At 43.2% G+C, this 15,646-nt stretch overlaps 1 protein-coding gene across 1 annotated transcript in view; it reads left to right on the forward strand.

Annotated features, from left to right (window-relative positions):
* STS (steroid sulfatase) overlaps positions 1-15,646 on the forward strand; it is a 2,049,623-nt gene that overhangs the window by 1,749,902 nt on the left and 284,075 nt on the right. The window contains exon 9 of the mRNA XM_086934659.1: positions 5,081-5,202. Within this exon, the coding sequence (XP_086790785.1) occupies positions 5,081-5,202 (122 nt within the window). The remainder of the gene's footprint in view (positions 1-5,080; positions 5,203-15,646) is intronic.

Below are 15,646 nucleotides of genomic sequence, written 5' to 3' on the forward strand. Positions count from 1 at the left end.
TTTTACACGCTGCTTCTGTGGTTGGCACAACCAGTGCTGCAAGCCCACCAGCAGCATTTGGATTTACCAGCCCTGGACAGCCCTGGTGTATTGTACTATGGTCTGACAGGTAAACCAAACCAGCCAATTATGGAATCACTAATCCATACATCAATTTATCATAGGTAGCACTTGCACTATGGCACTGAATAGCAGTGGCACTGTGCCCAAAGCATCTAACACCAGCAAAGACACCTGAGGCAACAGCAAAAAATGGAAGGGAGACCCACGCCAAGGTGCCAGGTCTACCAGGCAGTGAAAAGGGCCTATGTGGCTTCTAACTGTGCAGTCCTTGCTAATGCCTACCCCACTTATACTATTCAGTCCCTCCTTAAGAACTTCCATTCTTTGACTGAAAAAGTGCAGGAGGGTGTGGATTTTTCTGCCCTCTGGTTTTCTGTTGGAACAGCAGGTGCGGTTTCTCTCTGATGTCCCATTTGACAATCTCTGTGCGTCTGTGGCAGATTTGAGCGTGGCCATTGCGGCCCAGCACAGCATCTGGATGCACTCCTGGAAGGAGGATGTTGCTCAGAAGGCAGTTCTCTTTAAACATCCATTTGCAGGCCCCAAGTTTTTTATCAGTAAGCTTGAGGAGCTGATTGAGAACATAGGTGAAAATAGGAAGCTGGTTGCTCCTGGTCGTCCAGGAACCAAGAGCAGAGGTTTTGGTTACAAATGGGCTTTTACCGCTGGGGTAAGGCTTCCCGACACCAGCCCATTCGAGGTAGGGTCGTGGCCGGGGCACCCCTAATGTTGACAAATCCCAGTACTCTTCGGCTACCGCATCCTCTCCTGCCTCCCAAAGCATTACCGCTACAGATTTCTTCTGGTGGGTGCTCGTCTGCAGTACTTGTACCATAGCGGATGCATGGGTCGTCCACGTGGTCTCAGACAATTACAGGGTGAATTTCAGTACCACTCTTCCTTGCCATTTTTTCAAGCCTCCGACGCCTCGCAACTCAGAGAAATTGGCTGCACTTCTACAGGGGATTCAGTTGTTACTCCAGAAAGCTGCCATCATTCCACTTCCCCTGGGGAAGATTGTCCATGGTTACTATTCCCTGCTTTTCATGGAGCAGAAGGCATCAGGGGAGATTCACCCAGTGCTGGACCTCATGGAGGTCAAGCAGTATATCCCTCAATGTCTTTCAAGATGGTGTCTGTCCAGCTGATTCTGCCTCTCTTACGGAAGGGCAACTTCCTGTTCTCAATCAATGTCATTGATGCCTACCTCCATATCCCGGCGCATCTGTCACAACAGCAGTTCCTCCAATTCATGTTCAGGGCAACCACTACCAGTTCTAGGTCCTGTCCTTCAGACTGGCATCTGCTCCATGGGTGTTTACCAAGCTTTTAGCTCTGTTGGTCGGTATTTTACGTTCTGAGGGTGTCCAGCTCTTCCCTTATCTGGATGACTGGCCGATTGTCTCTTGTTCCCACAGATGTTTAGGTGATCATGCTTTTGCAGGACTCCGGCCTCTTGATCAAGTGGAAGAAGTCCCAGATCCTGCTTTTCCAAGATTTCCGCTTCATAGGAGCCCATTTCAGGTTGGACTTGGGGTAGGTGTCAGTGTCGGAGGAGCGTTGTGTTATTCTCCGCTCCCATTTGTCCTCTCCCCTTCTCCGTCCCTTGGCATCTGCACTGACATGACTCTGCATTCATGTTGAGGTGTCCTCTACATTGGCCCTTGTCTCTTAGGGGAGAATGCACCTGTACCTCATTGTTTACCAGGTTCAGACAGAGGTTGAAAACCCTTCTCTTTCCCAGGTTAAACTCAGCATAGTGTATTCTTGCCCCTGTGTCCAGCCCTTGAGCCCGGCCGAAGAGTTGTAGGTAGGGTTGTCAGCGCGGGGACGCACTGTTCTCTGTGCAACCAAGCGCTTAATAAATGCCATAAACTAAACTAAACTAAACTTTACCACCCCCTGAGGCATTGGAACCTGTTGTCTTGGAAGTACGAGACTCTGGTTCCGGTGACTCCTCAGATTCGCAGAGATCTCCAGTGGTGGCTGCACCCTGCTCATTTGTGCAGGGGGTTTTCTTTGGTTCCTCTTCCAGTATTTGTTCTCATGACCGTTGACAGTGGGAGAGTTAGCGTGCCATTGTGGGGGATTCAAAAGGGGGTGGTGATGGACGGAGCATCTGAATCAACCAAACACTCACACCCAGTCAGAAGATCTGGGTTTAATCCATCACCGTTCTTTAGCCCACTCTGCCACCCCAGTTCAGACATGGCTATATGCAAATCAGTCTGACCCTGTGCCTCATTGGAACTATCCAGCCCGAACTGCCAAGCCATGTCTTCCCTGGACCGGTAACAAGCTTCCGAGGACCGGCTTCTGGCATTCCAGCCGTCTTCAGCCCGGCTTGCTTGAATCCAGTGGCAAAGTGAGCAAGGGACTCACGTCTGAGCATACCCTGCCACACTTATGGCGGCCAAAAGCGGTACAAAAGGGGGTGTTGATGGACGGAGCATCTGAATCAATCAAACACTCACACCCAGTCAGAAGATCTGGGTTTAATCCATCACCGTTTCCGGTCCAGGGAACACATGGCTTGGCAGTTCGGGCTGGACTGTCCCATGAGGCACAGGGTCAGACTGATTTGCATATAGCCATGTCTGAAATGAGGTGGCGGAGTGGGCTAAAGAAAGGTGATGTAGAAATCAAAAATCCCTATTAATTCAGGGAAACAGAGAAATGTGCAAGCATAGTAGAACCTCTGTAGAAATTCTCTAAAGGATAAGAATTTTGTATAGCATAAAGCCGCACAATAGAGGTGTCACAAAGAGGTCTGTACCTGTCAGACTCTCGAGGGGGGTCTGAACAAAGCTAAAGTGTAATCCTCAATTATACCTACAACAGAACCTTCAAGAATCATGTCAGATGTCTCCTTAATTTCCAGCTTCAAACAACAAAACTTGGCAACCACACTCAAGATGTCTTTCATTTGGTCCACACAGTAGAACATCCTTGGATTCCTCCTGTTTCTTTATTCTGCTTGGACAGTAGACCTCCCTTCATTACTTAAATCTTCTAATCTTTTCCAAAAGATACTCCTTTGAAACCTCACTATCGCTTTCACACAATGTGTCTTTCTTTAACCATGAGCTCATGCAACTGCACCTGCAGATGTGAAAACATTGCTTCCAATGCAATCATTTATGTTAAAGATAAAACATTAAGAAATCCCAGTTTAGGGTCTTTGGTCTACTTAGTGCAGCAAACATCTCAATATACATTTAAATGCAGATCACAGATACATATACGGTTATGATATAAATGTATACAGTATTGAAATGGTATACGTTTTCAGTTATAAAATATATGGAGAGTATTATTTAAATGAATACGCAGCTTTCTAAGTTTTGGCAATATTATTCAAACCACACAAACGTAGATATATGTAGGAACTGCAAATTGTTGTTACTGTAAAGAAAACGTCAATATGCACACTCATATAATTGTTGAGATTACACAGTAGATGCACATTCTGTAACTGTTCAAGTGCACAACATTACATTACTAATGTTACATCACACAGATACAAGAGACCATACGTAAACATTTATGTGGTCCAGTCAAACATGAATAGGTGGAGCAAAAATTAAGCTGCTCCATTTCAAAATCGGTTTCTTGGCTTGGGTATGTACTCATACGTAAGCACTATGATAGGAAGAAGGATGAGAAGGTAATGTTAGTTACTTACCAGTAATTTTCATTTCTCTGAGTCCATGTCTTTGTCACAGTCTTGAGTTCCCATCCCCCTCTCCCTGTTATTCAACTGATTTAATTCTAGGCTTTACTATTTCAGGAATTCTACCCAGGAAGTGAGGTATTGTATTACCTTTGGATCAATGTCCATTTTAGATTGGGTTGGAAAAGTCAAGTTTGGTAATTAGGGGCCAGATGTAGGAGACCAAATACCGGTCGGTAACGGCCGATTTCGGCTGTTACCGACCGGTATTTGGGTATTGAAATGTAGGGGGCCTTTATTTTACAGAATCGGTAAATTAACCGATTTGGTAAAATACAGAATCGGTAAATTTACCGATTCTGTAATTCCAGATGTAGGTGGCACTGCAAACAGTGCCACTGGCCCCCAAGAATTTGTTATTTACCATGTAATACTATTGCATGGTAAATAACGAATTCCTGTGTACATGCACATCTGTGCATGTACACCTGTGCCATGTGGCACACATACATGCCCTAAGGGCATGTATGTGTGTCACATGGCACACAAGCCAGAAACAGGGGTGGAACCAGGTGTCAAAGTGACACCCGGTCCCCCTTGGCAATTCAGTATTTTTACTGATTCGGTAATTACCGAATTGGTAAATACTGAATCCTACCGGTTCGGTATTTGTTACCGAATAATTAGCTACATTAGATTTACCGATTCATAAATACAGAATCGTTAAAATTCGGTATTTATGAATCAGTAAATCTAATTTACCTACATCTGCAGGTTCTGCAGGAATGAAGTTAAATTCATATGTAAGGACTGTGATGAGGAAGACATGAACTTGAAGTAATGAAAATTACTGAGAAGTAACCGAGCATCATAGAGCTGGGCAATCATGACACATTTATTATAATTGCTGATGATCACTTGTGTCTTTACCATGTGTGAGATAAGAATTGGTGGAATTATTGTGAAATCAAAACTTTGGTTCAGTTGTGAAAGATGCATGCAGTTGCAGAAATGACTCTTGTCAAAAGCAGAATGTAACATGGCAGCTCCACTAAATTATGTAAAATCAGAGGGAAGCAAAGTACATTCTGATATCCAGGCAGGTGAGTTTGAAGGTTCTTGACAGAAATGTTTACCGTTGACACAATCCAGTATCACCTGCATGTCTGTTTGCCTGATCCAGATTTAGTGTGACCATTAACATAATGGATGAGAAGCCTTGTCATGTTGCCAAAATCTGTATGTCGATTCACAACGTGCCTTGTTTTATCAAGTAATGTAAATGCATGCTCTCTTTCAAAGTTTAGGCCCTCTGTTCTGACTCCGATCTGCTTTCTGTTTCAGAATCATTGATGGACGTGATCTCATGCCCCTGCTTGAAGGAAAACATCTCAGATCTGAACACGAGTTTCTGTTTCATTATTGCAATGCGTATTTAAATGCAGTGCGCTGGCGCCCAAGAAACAGTAAGTAAACGCTCATTGTACATAATACTTCATAAATATTTGTATGCTAACTGGAGGAAAGCAAGGGGAAGGCGTTTTAAAAGAAGTCTGTGGAACTTTGATAATCTACTTTTATTTTTTGGTGCTTTGCTTTCCTTAGCACACAAAACACCGAAACTATTCCTATCGAGCACTCATTTTTTGCCTTTTGGGTGCTTGTTTTTCTGTCACTAAAAATCCTTTGTAAGCTTGTTTACTGCTCACTTGTTGCTGTTTTATTTTTTTCAAAACTACTATTTACAATGTGGCAGCATTTCGTAACACATGAGAGAGTGTTTTATGGACTGTAATTTCCCTTGAGAGCTCTCAGTTTAAGGATTTTAATTTCTCTTGAGAGCGTGCAGGTGTGTGATTTACAATCTTTCATCTGATATACCTTTTTAAGTTGACAAAAGGAACTAGAAATTATAAAACAATTCAACTTGCGGGAACCCCATTTGGCCCCACAAAAAGCCCCAGGAATAAGAAATTGACGTTAAGGAGTCTGATTACTAATTAATATCAGTCCAATATATGTGCATAACAACAGAATATTAAAACGATACAGGAGTTCTGTTGGAAAGTTGAAATATCCCAATATGTTCAGTCTCAGTAGAATGAGATATGAAATAATCACAGTAATACAAATACTGAGAAATAGGGATAGGTGTACCTTAAAGAAACTCATATACTCTCTCCTAACATGAATAAGGTATAAAGTCATCTAATCAAGGCTCTAAGTCTAGAATAAGGATGGTTCGTAAAATATGGTCTTGGTGAAATTCGGAAGTGCAAGAAGGTGTCATCATAATGAAGACTCCTGTAGAAGTACCCCACAATTGGGATAAGTGTTGCATGAAGCTTCACACTTGCTTGAATAAAGGAAGCAGAGAGGTCTGTACCACTCAATGTTTAGGCTATCTGCCTTAACTTTTAAAAGTGTGGACTCTAATTAAAACCAATGGAACTTCAGCAACAATCATATCTCTTTCTACACAACCAGGACCCAATCAATTCTATTCTTTTGCTTTGTGTTTGTATTACCAGACGTTCCCAACTCGCAGAACTTAGACAGTTACCTCAACCTTGAACATTCTCTTTTCCTTATACACGATGAGTAGGTGAGCCTCTACTTCCTCGGAGAGAGTGATTTTGACCATCGAGAGATTGGTTTCATTTCTCAATTGAACACTCTTATTTAAATTGTTTAACAAATAGAAAAAAATCAGTGCAGTTTTATACTTCAATCAACTTGTAAGTAAGAAGGTGATCCCAAATGGTGCAGTGACGCAGTGCAAGTAAAAATAATTGAATGTACAGTGCCTTGGTGTTATGCATTTTATGTGCATAAAATAGTCACAGTGACTGATCCAGGATGCATAAGTAGTTGGACACACTCTAACAAAGAGTGAAACGCTCCAGAATCCAAATAAAAACAGCGCACTATTATTGTGACAAGTCAACATTTCAAGCCAAACATACAGTTTAGATAGTATTGGAAATGTCCCTTTCCATAGAACAGAGTTAACAGAAGACTACACGTAAGAGGAATATGGTGGTAGGCAAGATCCTCTGTTGCTGACACAGGTAACTGCTTACAGACCTAGTAGGTCTTTGCATCCAGAGTGTCTCCAGAGTGTTAGCGTATTCATAAAGCAATTTAAAATAGGCTTTTGAAGAAAAGTGTTCTGAGAGAGCATGAGGAGAGAGGAGGGAACCAGAGGGGGGGGATGGGGTTAAGGCAGACCAGAGAGAAGGAGAAAAATGTTTGAGGATAGTCAGGGGGAGACCGGAGGGAAGGGGAGGACCGAGGTCAAGCAAGATGGCGGGTCCGGGTCGTGGGTATTAACAGAGGCCAACAACAAAATGGCTGGATGCATAAAAGTCAAACATCCATAACGAAGAACCAGAGAGCAGGATTCAAGTGCGAAGAGTCAGAGGGGGGGACACAGTCACAAAGACAATGGCAGGCGGAAGGCTGTAGACAACGGGCAGAGGCTCAGGACCACAGGGCATCAGTGTTGACAATCCGCAGGGCGTAGCTCCCACATCCCAATACCTGGAAAGGACTCACGGGTCCCACAAGTCAGAACTGTGGTGGAACATACCCAAGCAGACGGCCAGTATTGTGGAGGCAACGAGGCAGCAGCAGGGATTCGGAGAGCAAACCGGCCCAAGATTTGAAGATTGCAGGCGGGAATTCGGGTCCACCGGACGAACAGCGCCGTGGCACTCACCCTCGATACTACTCTTCGCTGTAGGTGATCAGGCGTCGGTGCAGACAGCTACTCCTGACCCAGAGGGCAGCGGGATGGTCCGGAAGAGTGGAATCTCGCCCGATAAACCAGCCGCCATCCGGAGTTTTCCGATGTAGACAGAACTGCATCAAGGCTGGTCCAATTATCAGCAATCCACTGGGATTCATTCCGAGGGAGGCAGTAGAGGGAGAAAGCAGCAGCAGCGGGACAAGGAATGCCATGCCCCAATATCCGGCTGGGTAGGTGACGGCCGCGGGAGAAACCCGGGTCAGAGTCCTCTTTAGCCGAACCAAACGGCTCTACCGGGCATCGGCCATGTCGTCGCGCCGTCTGCTGTCAGGATACGGGAAAATATACGGGGAATAAGGGAGATTTAAGCCAAAATGGCAATCCCTAAATGGGAGCTCCCGGCAAGAGCTCTTCGCTGTTTCTCTTGAATGGCCCTCCTGATCTTCCTATATGACTCTGTGCCACTCAAGTTATTTTCCTTATATTCATCTGTACACACAATACATCTGTGGCACAATTCATCAGTAACCAATCTAAATTGTGCGTTGAACAAATGTTGTTTAAACTGTACTATGGCATCCCTTTCAGTATGTGCAGGTTCATGGAAATGTCTTGCCATTTGGAATAGCATGCTGTCTGGCAACACTAGTCTGCCATTTACAGAAACACATATATCATCCTCTCTTTTCACACATCCTGCTCTGATTCAACCCTGCTGTTCAGCCTCTGACACTTCCCCCTTCAATCTCATCATTTCCTCCCAAGCACTAGTTGTTGACAGCAAAATGTTATAGTTGGTTTTACCTTTGGATTCATTCACCATTGAATGTTTGTGACCCATTAGCAAAGTATTGTGCACCCTTATCAGCGTAGTGGTTGCCCACTATCATATAATCATGGTGAGCAAGACACTTCACAACTGCAATTTTTGTAGGCAGCTGGAGTGCTTCAACTAATCTAACGAAATGTTCCCTAAAGGGGATAGAGGATCCGGATGAAGTCATAAATCCCCTTTGTGACCCAAATTGTCCAAAGTCATGAACGACACCAAAGTCATACTGACTATCCAATATAGCCATTCTCAGCTGTTTAGAGGCACAGGCTCTAATAGGATCTATCAGTTCAACCACTTGTGTAGAGAACACCCCTCAAAGCCAGGAGACCTCAACTACCCCTGAGACTGTGCTGACTGTGGTCAGCTCTCAAATTCAGTTCAATGTCTCTCAAACACGACTCATTCACAAACAATATGTAATCGTTTTTTACTAATGGCTCTTCTTCTATATCTTTTCTTGACTTGGTGTGTAGTTCAGTGTAATTCAGTGACAGCAAGATAATCATGCTCAGGCTCCCCCTCATTATTTTCATTGTCCAGGGGAGCCATCAACATGGCATTATTCAAAGTGGCATATCTTCTAATGGTTACGTTTTCTGCTGCTAGTGTGATATGTTCGTACTTTCTCAAGTGACTATTGACTAAGCACTGTGTGCGGGTACCTATCAACAAAAGTTCAACCGAGTATGGTACAAGAAGAGTTAGGGGATGTCTGATCACAATACTTTCACAGTAATCTATGCTGACACCAACTGCTGACACTTCCTTTAGGCACCCAGGCAGCCCTGTGGCAACAGGATCAAGTGTCGCATAAAAGTAAGTCACAGGTGGTTTCGTAGCTAAATCTTTATTATAATCAGGCATTCCCAGTGCCGGGGCATGACATTGATTTCTCTCAGCTCTAGAAAGGCAATCAAGCAGTTGTTATCCAATGGTATTGGATAAAACACATTCTTGTGTGTCAGCCTCTGTAAAGGCTTGGCCAATAGGAAAATTTGAATATCCACTGGTGACAGTAGCCCACCATTCCCAAAAACAACCTGACCTCTCTGAGTGGTAGGTAGATTCATTTTAAGAATGTCTGAGATTCTTTGTTGTGATACCTTCCTCGCTCCTTTTTCAATGTGTGGTCCAATATACAAAACTTCCTTCTGCCAGTATGCCAGTACTGCAACTTACTCTGGAACACTTTATGTCCATTCTCAGCTAAGTGGTTAAGCAATGCAATGGTATCTTGTTTACACGTTTCCCGTGTATCTGACACAACTAGTAGGTCATCTATGTACTGCATTATGACTGAATTACTGGGCATGACTAGTGACACAAGATTCTTTTTAAGGATCTGATTGAAAGTTGAAGGACTTTCTTTAAGCCCTTGTGGGACTTGGCACCATGCCAAAACACAGTTCTGGAACCGGAAGGCATAGAGAAACTGGCTGTCCTCATGCAAGGGTATAGAGAAAAAGGCCCAACACAAATCAATGACTGTGAACCACTAAGCCTCACATGGAATTTGAAGCAAAATCACAGCTTGATTCATTACCATGGGATAACAGGGAAGAACAATGATGTTAATTTTTCTCAGGTCCTGTGCTTTGCAGTATTTACTGTTAGGCTTCTGCAAGCCTTAATGGGTAAACTAACTGGACTCCCCATTATCTCCTTCAAAATGCCTTCCTTCATTGACTCAATCAATGGAGTGATCCCAGCAATGGTTTCATGGTTCAGATTATACTTGGGGGTTTGGGGGTTTTCAACATTGGATTTTAATTTTATGGAGACAATCTCAGCTCCCTTTATGGACAATTATACTTTCCTGAAAAGTGCCAAACCTCAAGCACCACTGTATCTTTAAGGTCCGGTGGTAAGTTCTCAGATGTCACTACGACATACAACCCAACGTTTGGACCTTGACTCATCAGTTTAAAGCCTGCATCTTCATCATGGTTCTAAAATTCTACTCCTTTCTAAATACAATAGATAGTGCAATTTAACTTGCACAATAAAGCTCATCCTAGTAAGCTCACAGGATTAAAATTTAACGCCACAAACTGGTGATTCTCCTCAAAGGACCCTTTTTTAACAAGTACTTCTGCTGTTATGGGGTTTGTCATTTGCTTATTTACAACTCTTACAACTTGGATTCTTTTTCTCGAGAGAGGTAGGTTTCGATCATCTACTGCCTAAAAGTAGAGTATCAATAAATAATAATGATACTTGGTTGCCTTTCACCTCGCCTTCAATGAATGGACCACTATGCTCTACCTCTAAGACTGCGTTAAGTATACAATCTTACTCCCCCCTCAGGCACCATCATTGTGACCGATAAGAGTGTAGCCTTCAAGTTTCTCAAACACAGGAAATTTCTGGGACGGATTCTGGTTCTGGAAGGAATTTTTATTTAAATTTGGGGCTTGATTTGAATTAAATATGGGACTTATTGCATTTTGCTGCAGCATCAGGGCTAGTGGAACCTCCATCACTGGATGCTGGATGAGGATTCACTGAACACTCTAATGCTAAGAGTTTCATCTGGTTCTCCAACTGATTCAGCCCGCCGCGCCATATGATGCTAGTAGCTGATATAATCAGACCAGTAATGCGGAATGTTCTAAATGCCTCCATCACTGCAGGAATGGTGCCGCTGGCTTGGAAATGCGCCCAAGTTAGAGCGTTATTGGAAAAACCCAATCTCAATCCTTCTATCATGGCCAATTATCGTCCGCTATCCCTCCTGCCATGGCTGGGCAAGCTGCTAGAGAAGCATATCAATTCCACCTTGGTTCACCATCTGGAGTTTAACAATCTACTCCATGACTCTCAAGCAGGCTTCCGCCCGATGCTCGGGACTGAAGCTGCCCTCTTGGCAGTGACAGAATGCGCTCAGAGGTATCTGGACCAAGGCGGCACGACAGCAATCATCCCACTGGACCTTAGTGCCGCCTTCGATACAGTGGATCATACCATCTTGCTTTCATGTCTAAGACATCTCGGAGTCACAGGGCTTGCTCTCACCTGGCTGCAATCTTTCTTGGAAGACCAGGTGTTTCAGGTCTTCGAGGGTGCTACCCAATCCAAACCATGGCCCCTCAATTGCAGGGTCCCTCAGGGTTCTTCCCTGAGTCCCACCCTTTTTAACATTTATATTGAGCCATAAGCGGAGATAGTACGTCCCTTCGGCATTGAAATTGTCACCTATGCAGAAGACACCCAACTGGTGCTTGCCTTCAACCACCCTGAGGGTTCCTCTAGCACCCTGAGTAGCTGCCTTGAAGCAGTAGCCGACTGGATGGCACTCTCCCACTTAAAATTAAACGGGGATAAGACAGAACTGATGTTCCTGGGTAAGACCCCGTCACCCAGAGCAGCCATGGACTGGCCGACCTGTATGGGCACTCTACCGGAACATAAAGATAAGATCAAGAGTCTTGGAGTATGGTTTGACAGCACCCTATGCTTCAATCATCAAGCCACCAAGCTCTCTGCCACTTGCTTCGGCCTGATGAGGATGCTGAGGAAAATTCTGCCCCTTCTCCCTATTCAGGCCCGCAGGATCATGGTGCAGGCTCTTAACTTGTCCCGCCTTGATTATGGGAACGCCCTAGGCGCCCCGGCGAGTACCATCAAAAAACTCCAGTTGACTCAGAACTCTGCAGCACACTTACTGCTGAGGCTGCCTCGGAGACATTCAGGGTCAGCTGCTTTAGAAAAACTGCACTTGCTGCCAATACCGGCCAGGATCCAATTCAAGGCGATGTGCATAGCCCATAAAGCTATGTTGCATGCAGGCCCTACGATGATCTGCTCTTTAGTGACTCCTTACCAACCCCCCAGAAATCTGTGTTCCAGTTCTACCTTCCTGGCTGTATCACGGAAAATCAAACAAACTAGATCGGGGGGTCGCTCGTTCTCCTGTAATGCGGCCTCCTCTTGGAACTTCCTGCCCTTTACCCTGCGTAGCGAACCAGACCTACTAAAGTTTCGCAAACTTTTGAAAACCTTCCTCTTCCACTAATTGCACAGTCTAATTGTTGTCTCCGCCCCCGTCCTAAGCGCTACGAGGCCTCAGGGTAGAAGTGCGCTCTATAAAACTCCATTTCATTTCATTTCATGCTGATGCACATGATAAATTTGCCTTCACGGTCTTGGTACACTCTGTGACTGTATGGGGTTATTAATCTGGGGTTGTGTAAACCCTGAATTCTGAACCTGGCTCTCACTCATCACTTAATTAAGACTACATTCCCACTTCCAATGCCCCAACTTATTGCAATAGTGCCAGATTTGATATCTTCAAATTTGAATTGCCACATCATTCATTGTACTCGGGTCAATTGATATGTCATGAGGTTCCTCCCCTGGTCACTGTACAGCCAAGTTATATTCTGCCCACAAATCACTCGGTTCCACAATGTCGAATAAGCTATTCAAATCTACCCTTAAGACTTGTGAAATCTTCACAAACCTTTCAACCTGGGTACACAATTAGACTGGCTTTTTTCTCAATTTTGGGAAATCATTGGTGGATGACACAAGATCACTCCTACTTCAAGGCATATGAACATAACCTCCACTAGGCACTTCCCTCAATTAAAGATTTGAAGTGCCCTTTCCAAATTGTAAAGAAGGAGGCGGGTCTCCCTTTGTATTCTTTTGATCTTTCTTCTTCGCACATCTGCCTTCCCATTTATCTAGCTCATTCCATTTTCAAATGCAACTAAATAATTCCTTAATTTATGTTTTAATGCCTCGTGTTCTCATACTGCAAATGTCAACCTCATCAAAACATACATGATAATATTTCTACAATGACTTGTTTCAGCTTAAATCTACATCTTATTTGTGAGCCAATTCAGACAATTGGCATGAACTTCTCCTGCTCATTTAGTGACATATTTACACATGAATACAAGTGTGTTCTCTTGGTAGGCCTCAAATTGGGAAAGATCAAGATTTCCTGAAATCATCTCATCTCTTCCAATTCTAATTTTATGTTTTTTTAAATTTTTATTTAAGTTTTTTTGAGGCAGCAAGCAGGTCATAAGCAAAAAAAAAAACCAAGGACAAAAATAATATACAAGTTACAATTCCAAAATCATGCATTTTACGTCGTGTCCCATTACTGTCCTACCCAATTTGTTATAGGGAGCCATATATTCCTTCCGAGAGTTTTTTTCCTTATACCCTTCAACTTATACAGAGCAGTTTCTAAATGGAACATATACAAGAGCTTCGTTTGCCACATTATAAAATTAGGTGGTTCCTCATCAAGCCAATGTGATGTAATACATGCACGATATGCAGACATGCAAATAAATATAAAACATTCCTCTAAATCAAAAACTTGTTGAGTCGTGCTCTTTTCACATCCAAAAATAACTAGTGGCGTTAACTTAATCACAATACCCAAATTTCCTGAGATAAAACGCTCTATATCAAGTATCAGTTGGCCAAATTTTGGACATAAAACAAACATATGTGCAGAGTCCGCTGCATAAAGGTTACATCGATTACACTTTGTCCCCCTCCCAGAATTCCATTTGGCTAACTTGCCCGGTGTATAGTATAGCCCAAAAAATGACATATAATGCTGACTTATCAGTGAACCATTAAGTAATACCTTACCAGCAATCGCCAAGCTTCTTTCTAAGTTAACACACTCAACTCCCAGTTTAATTTGCCACAAAATGGCTCTTAATTCTAAATCGTCCTCAACTTTCTCCATAAATAATTGGTATAAGTGTCCAATTTTTGCCCATCCTTGATTGCTTCAAACAGCATGATTTTTCCCAATACCAATATGGAACTAGATATTTTCTGAGCACAGAAACTTCGTACCTGTAGGTATTTTAAAAAATCGGCTCTCGGTACCTGATATTCATTCAATAAATGCTCAAAAGATACAAACTCACTTCCCTGAAACAGATCCCCCAGCTTATTAATTCCCAGATTATGCCACCTAGATATAACTCCATCATGAAAAATTTCAGGTAAAAAAAACCAGTTCCTTAATGAAGTATATATATTCATGTTGGAGCCTAGCCGATATCTTTTTTTAATAGTCCTCCATATGGCAAACGCTGTTTCAACAATTTTAAACTTTGTTTACTTAAAGTAGCTGGGTTCGATGATACAGTTAAAGCATTGTTTGGCCTCCGAACCCAGAAGCATCTCATAGATGGATGGCATCATATAATCCTCCATAGAGTCTTCAGGTAAAATTAAAAAGCCCATATATTGCAATATCGCACACCAATAATAAATCTGGAAATTCGGTATGCCCCATCCCCCTTTTTGCCTTGACATCACACATCTTTTAAATGCTCTCCGGGCCCGTAGGGAAAATAAGCATTTTTATCACATTACTGCAACCTAAAACAGAGAGCTTCAAGTTGTTTAATCTTTCCAGGGTTTTATTCGAAGTGCCAATGATAGGGTCTAAATTGATAGGAATAATTTTTTCCATGTTGGCAGTGATCTTTATGCCTAAATATGTGGCCTCCTTATCAAGTTTTAGATTTTCTGGACGTCCGGCCCCTGAATGGATAAGCTGTGTCTTATCGATATTTAATTTATATCCAGAGAGCCAGCCAAATTCCTCCGCAGACTTCACAATGACAGGTAGTCCAGTATTCATCTCTGATGTCACTATAGCAATATCGTCTGCGTAAGCGCAAACTTTAAAATCAAAATTATTTATCCGCACTGGTTTAATAGCCGAGTTTCTCTCCAAATGTCCAATAAACGGCTCGATGTATAGTGCAAACAGCAAGGGCGAGCAGGGACAACCCTGCCTCGTCCCCCTTGCTATCCGCAAACTTTAAAATCAAAATTATTTATCCGCACTGGTTTAATAGCCGAGTTTCTCTCCAAATGTCCAATAAACGGCTCGATGTATAGTGCAAACAGCAAGGGCGAGCAGGGACAACCCTGCCTCGTCCCCCTTGCTATCCGCACTATCCCTGAGCTCCTTCCTGAGATACCAATGGTGGCAGATGGTTGAATATACAATGATTTTATTCTATTGACAAATTCCTCTGGAATCCCCTTTTTTGCCAACACAGACCACAAAAAGGTCCATGTGACCCTGTTGAACGCTTTTTCCGCGTCCAACAGGGCCACACCTACAGGGGAAGCAGTCCCCTGTGACCAATCCAACAGAGATATTATTTGTCTTATGTGGTCTGTGGTGCCTCTTCCTTGTATAAACCCATGTTGTCTTATAGAGACAAGACCTGGCATCAGATCATTTAGCCTATTGGCAATCAATTTTGCATAAATTTTGCTATCTGAGTTTAACAGAGAAATAGGTCTATACGACACC

This window comes from Lissotriton vulgaris, chromosome 8 (assembly GCF_964263255.1).
Source record: "Lissotriton vulgaris chromosome 8, aLisVul1.2, whole genome shotgun sequence".
NCBI classification, from domain to species: domain Eukaryota; kingdom Metazoa; phylum Chordata; class Amphibia; order Caudata; family Salamandridae; genus Lissotriton; species Lissotriton vulgaris.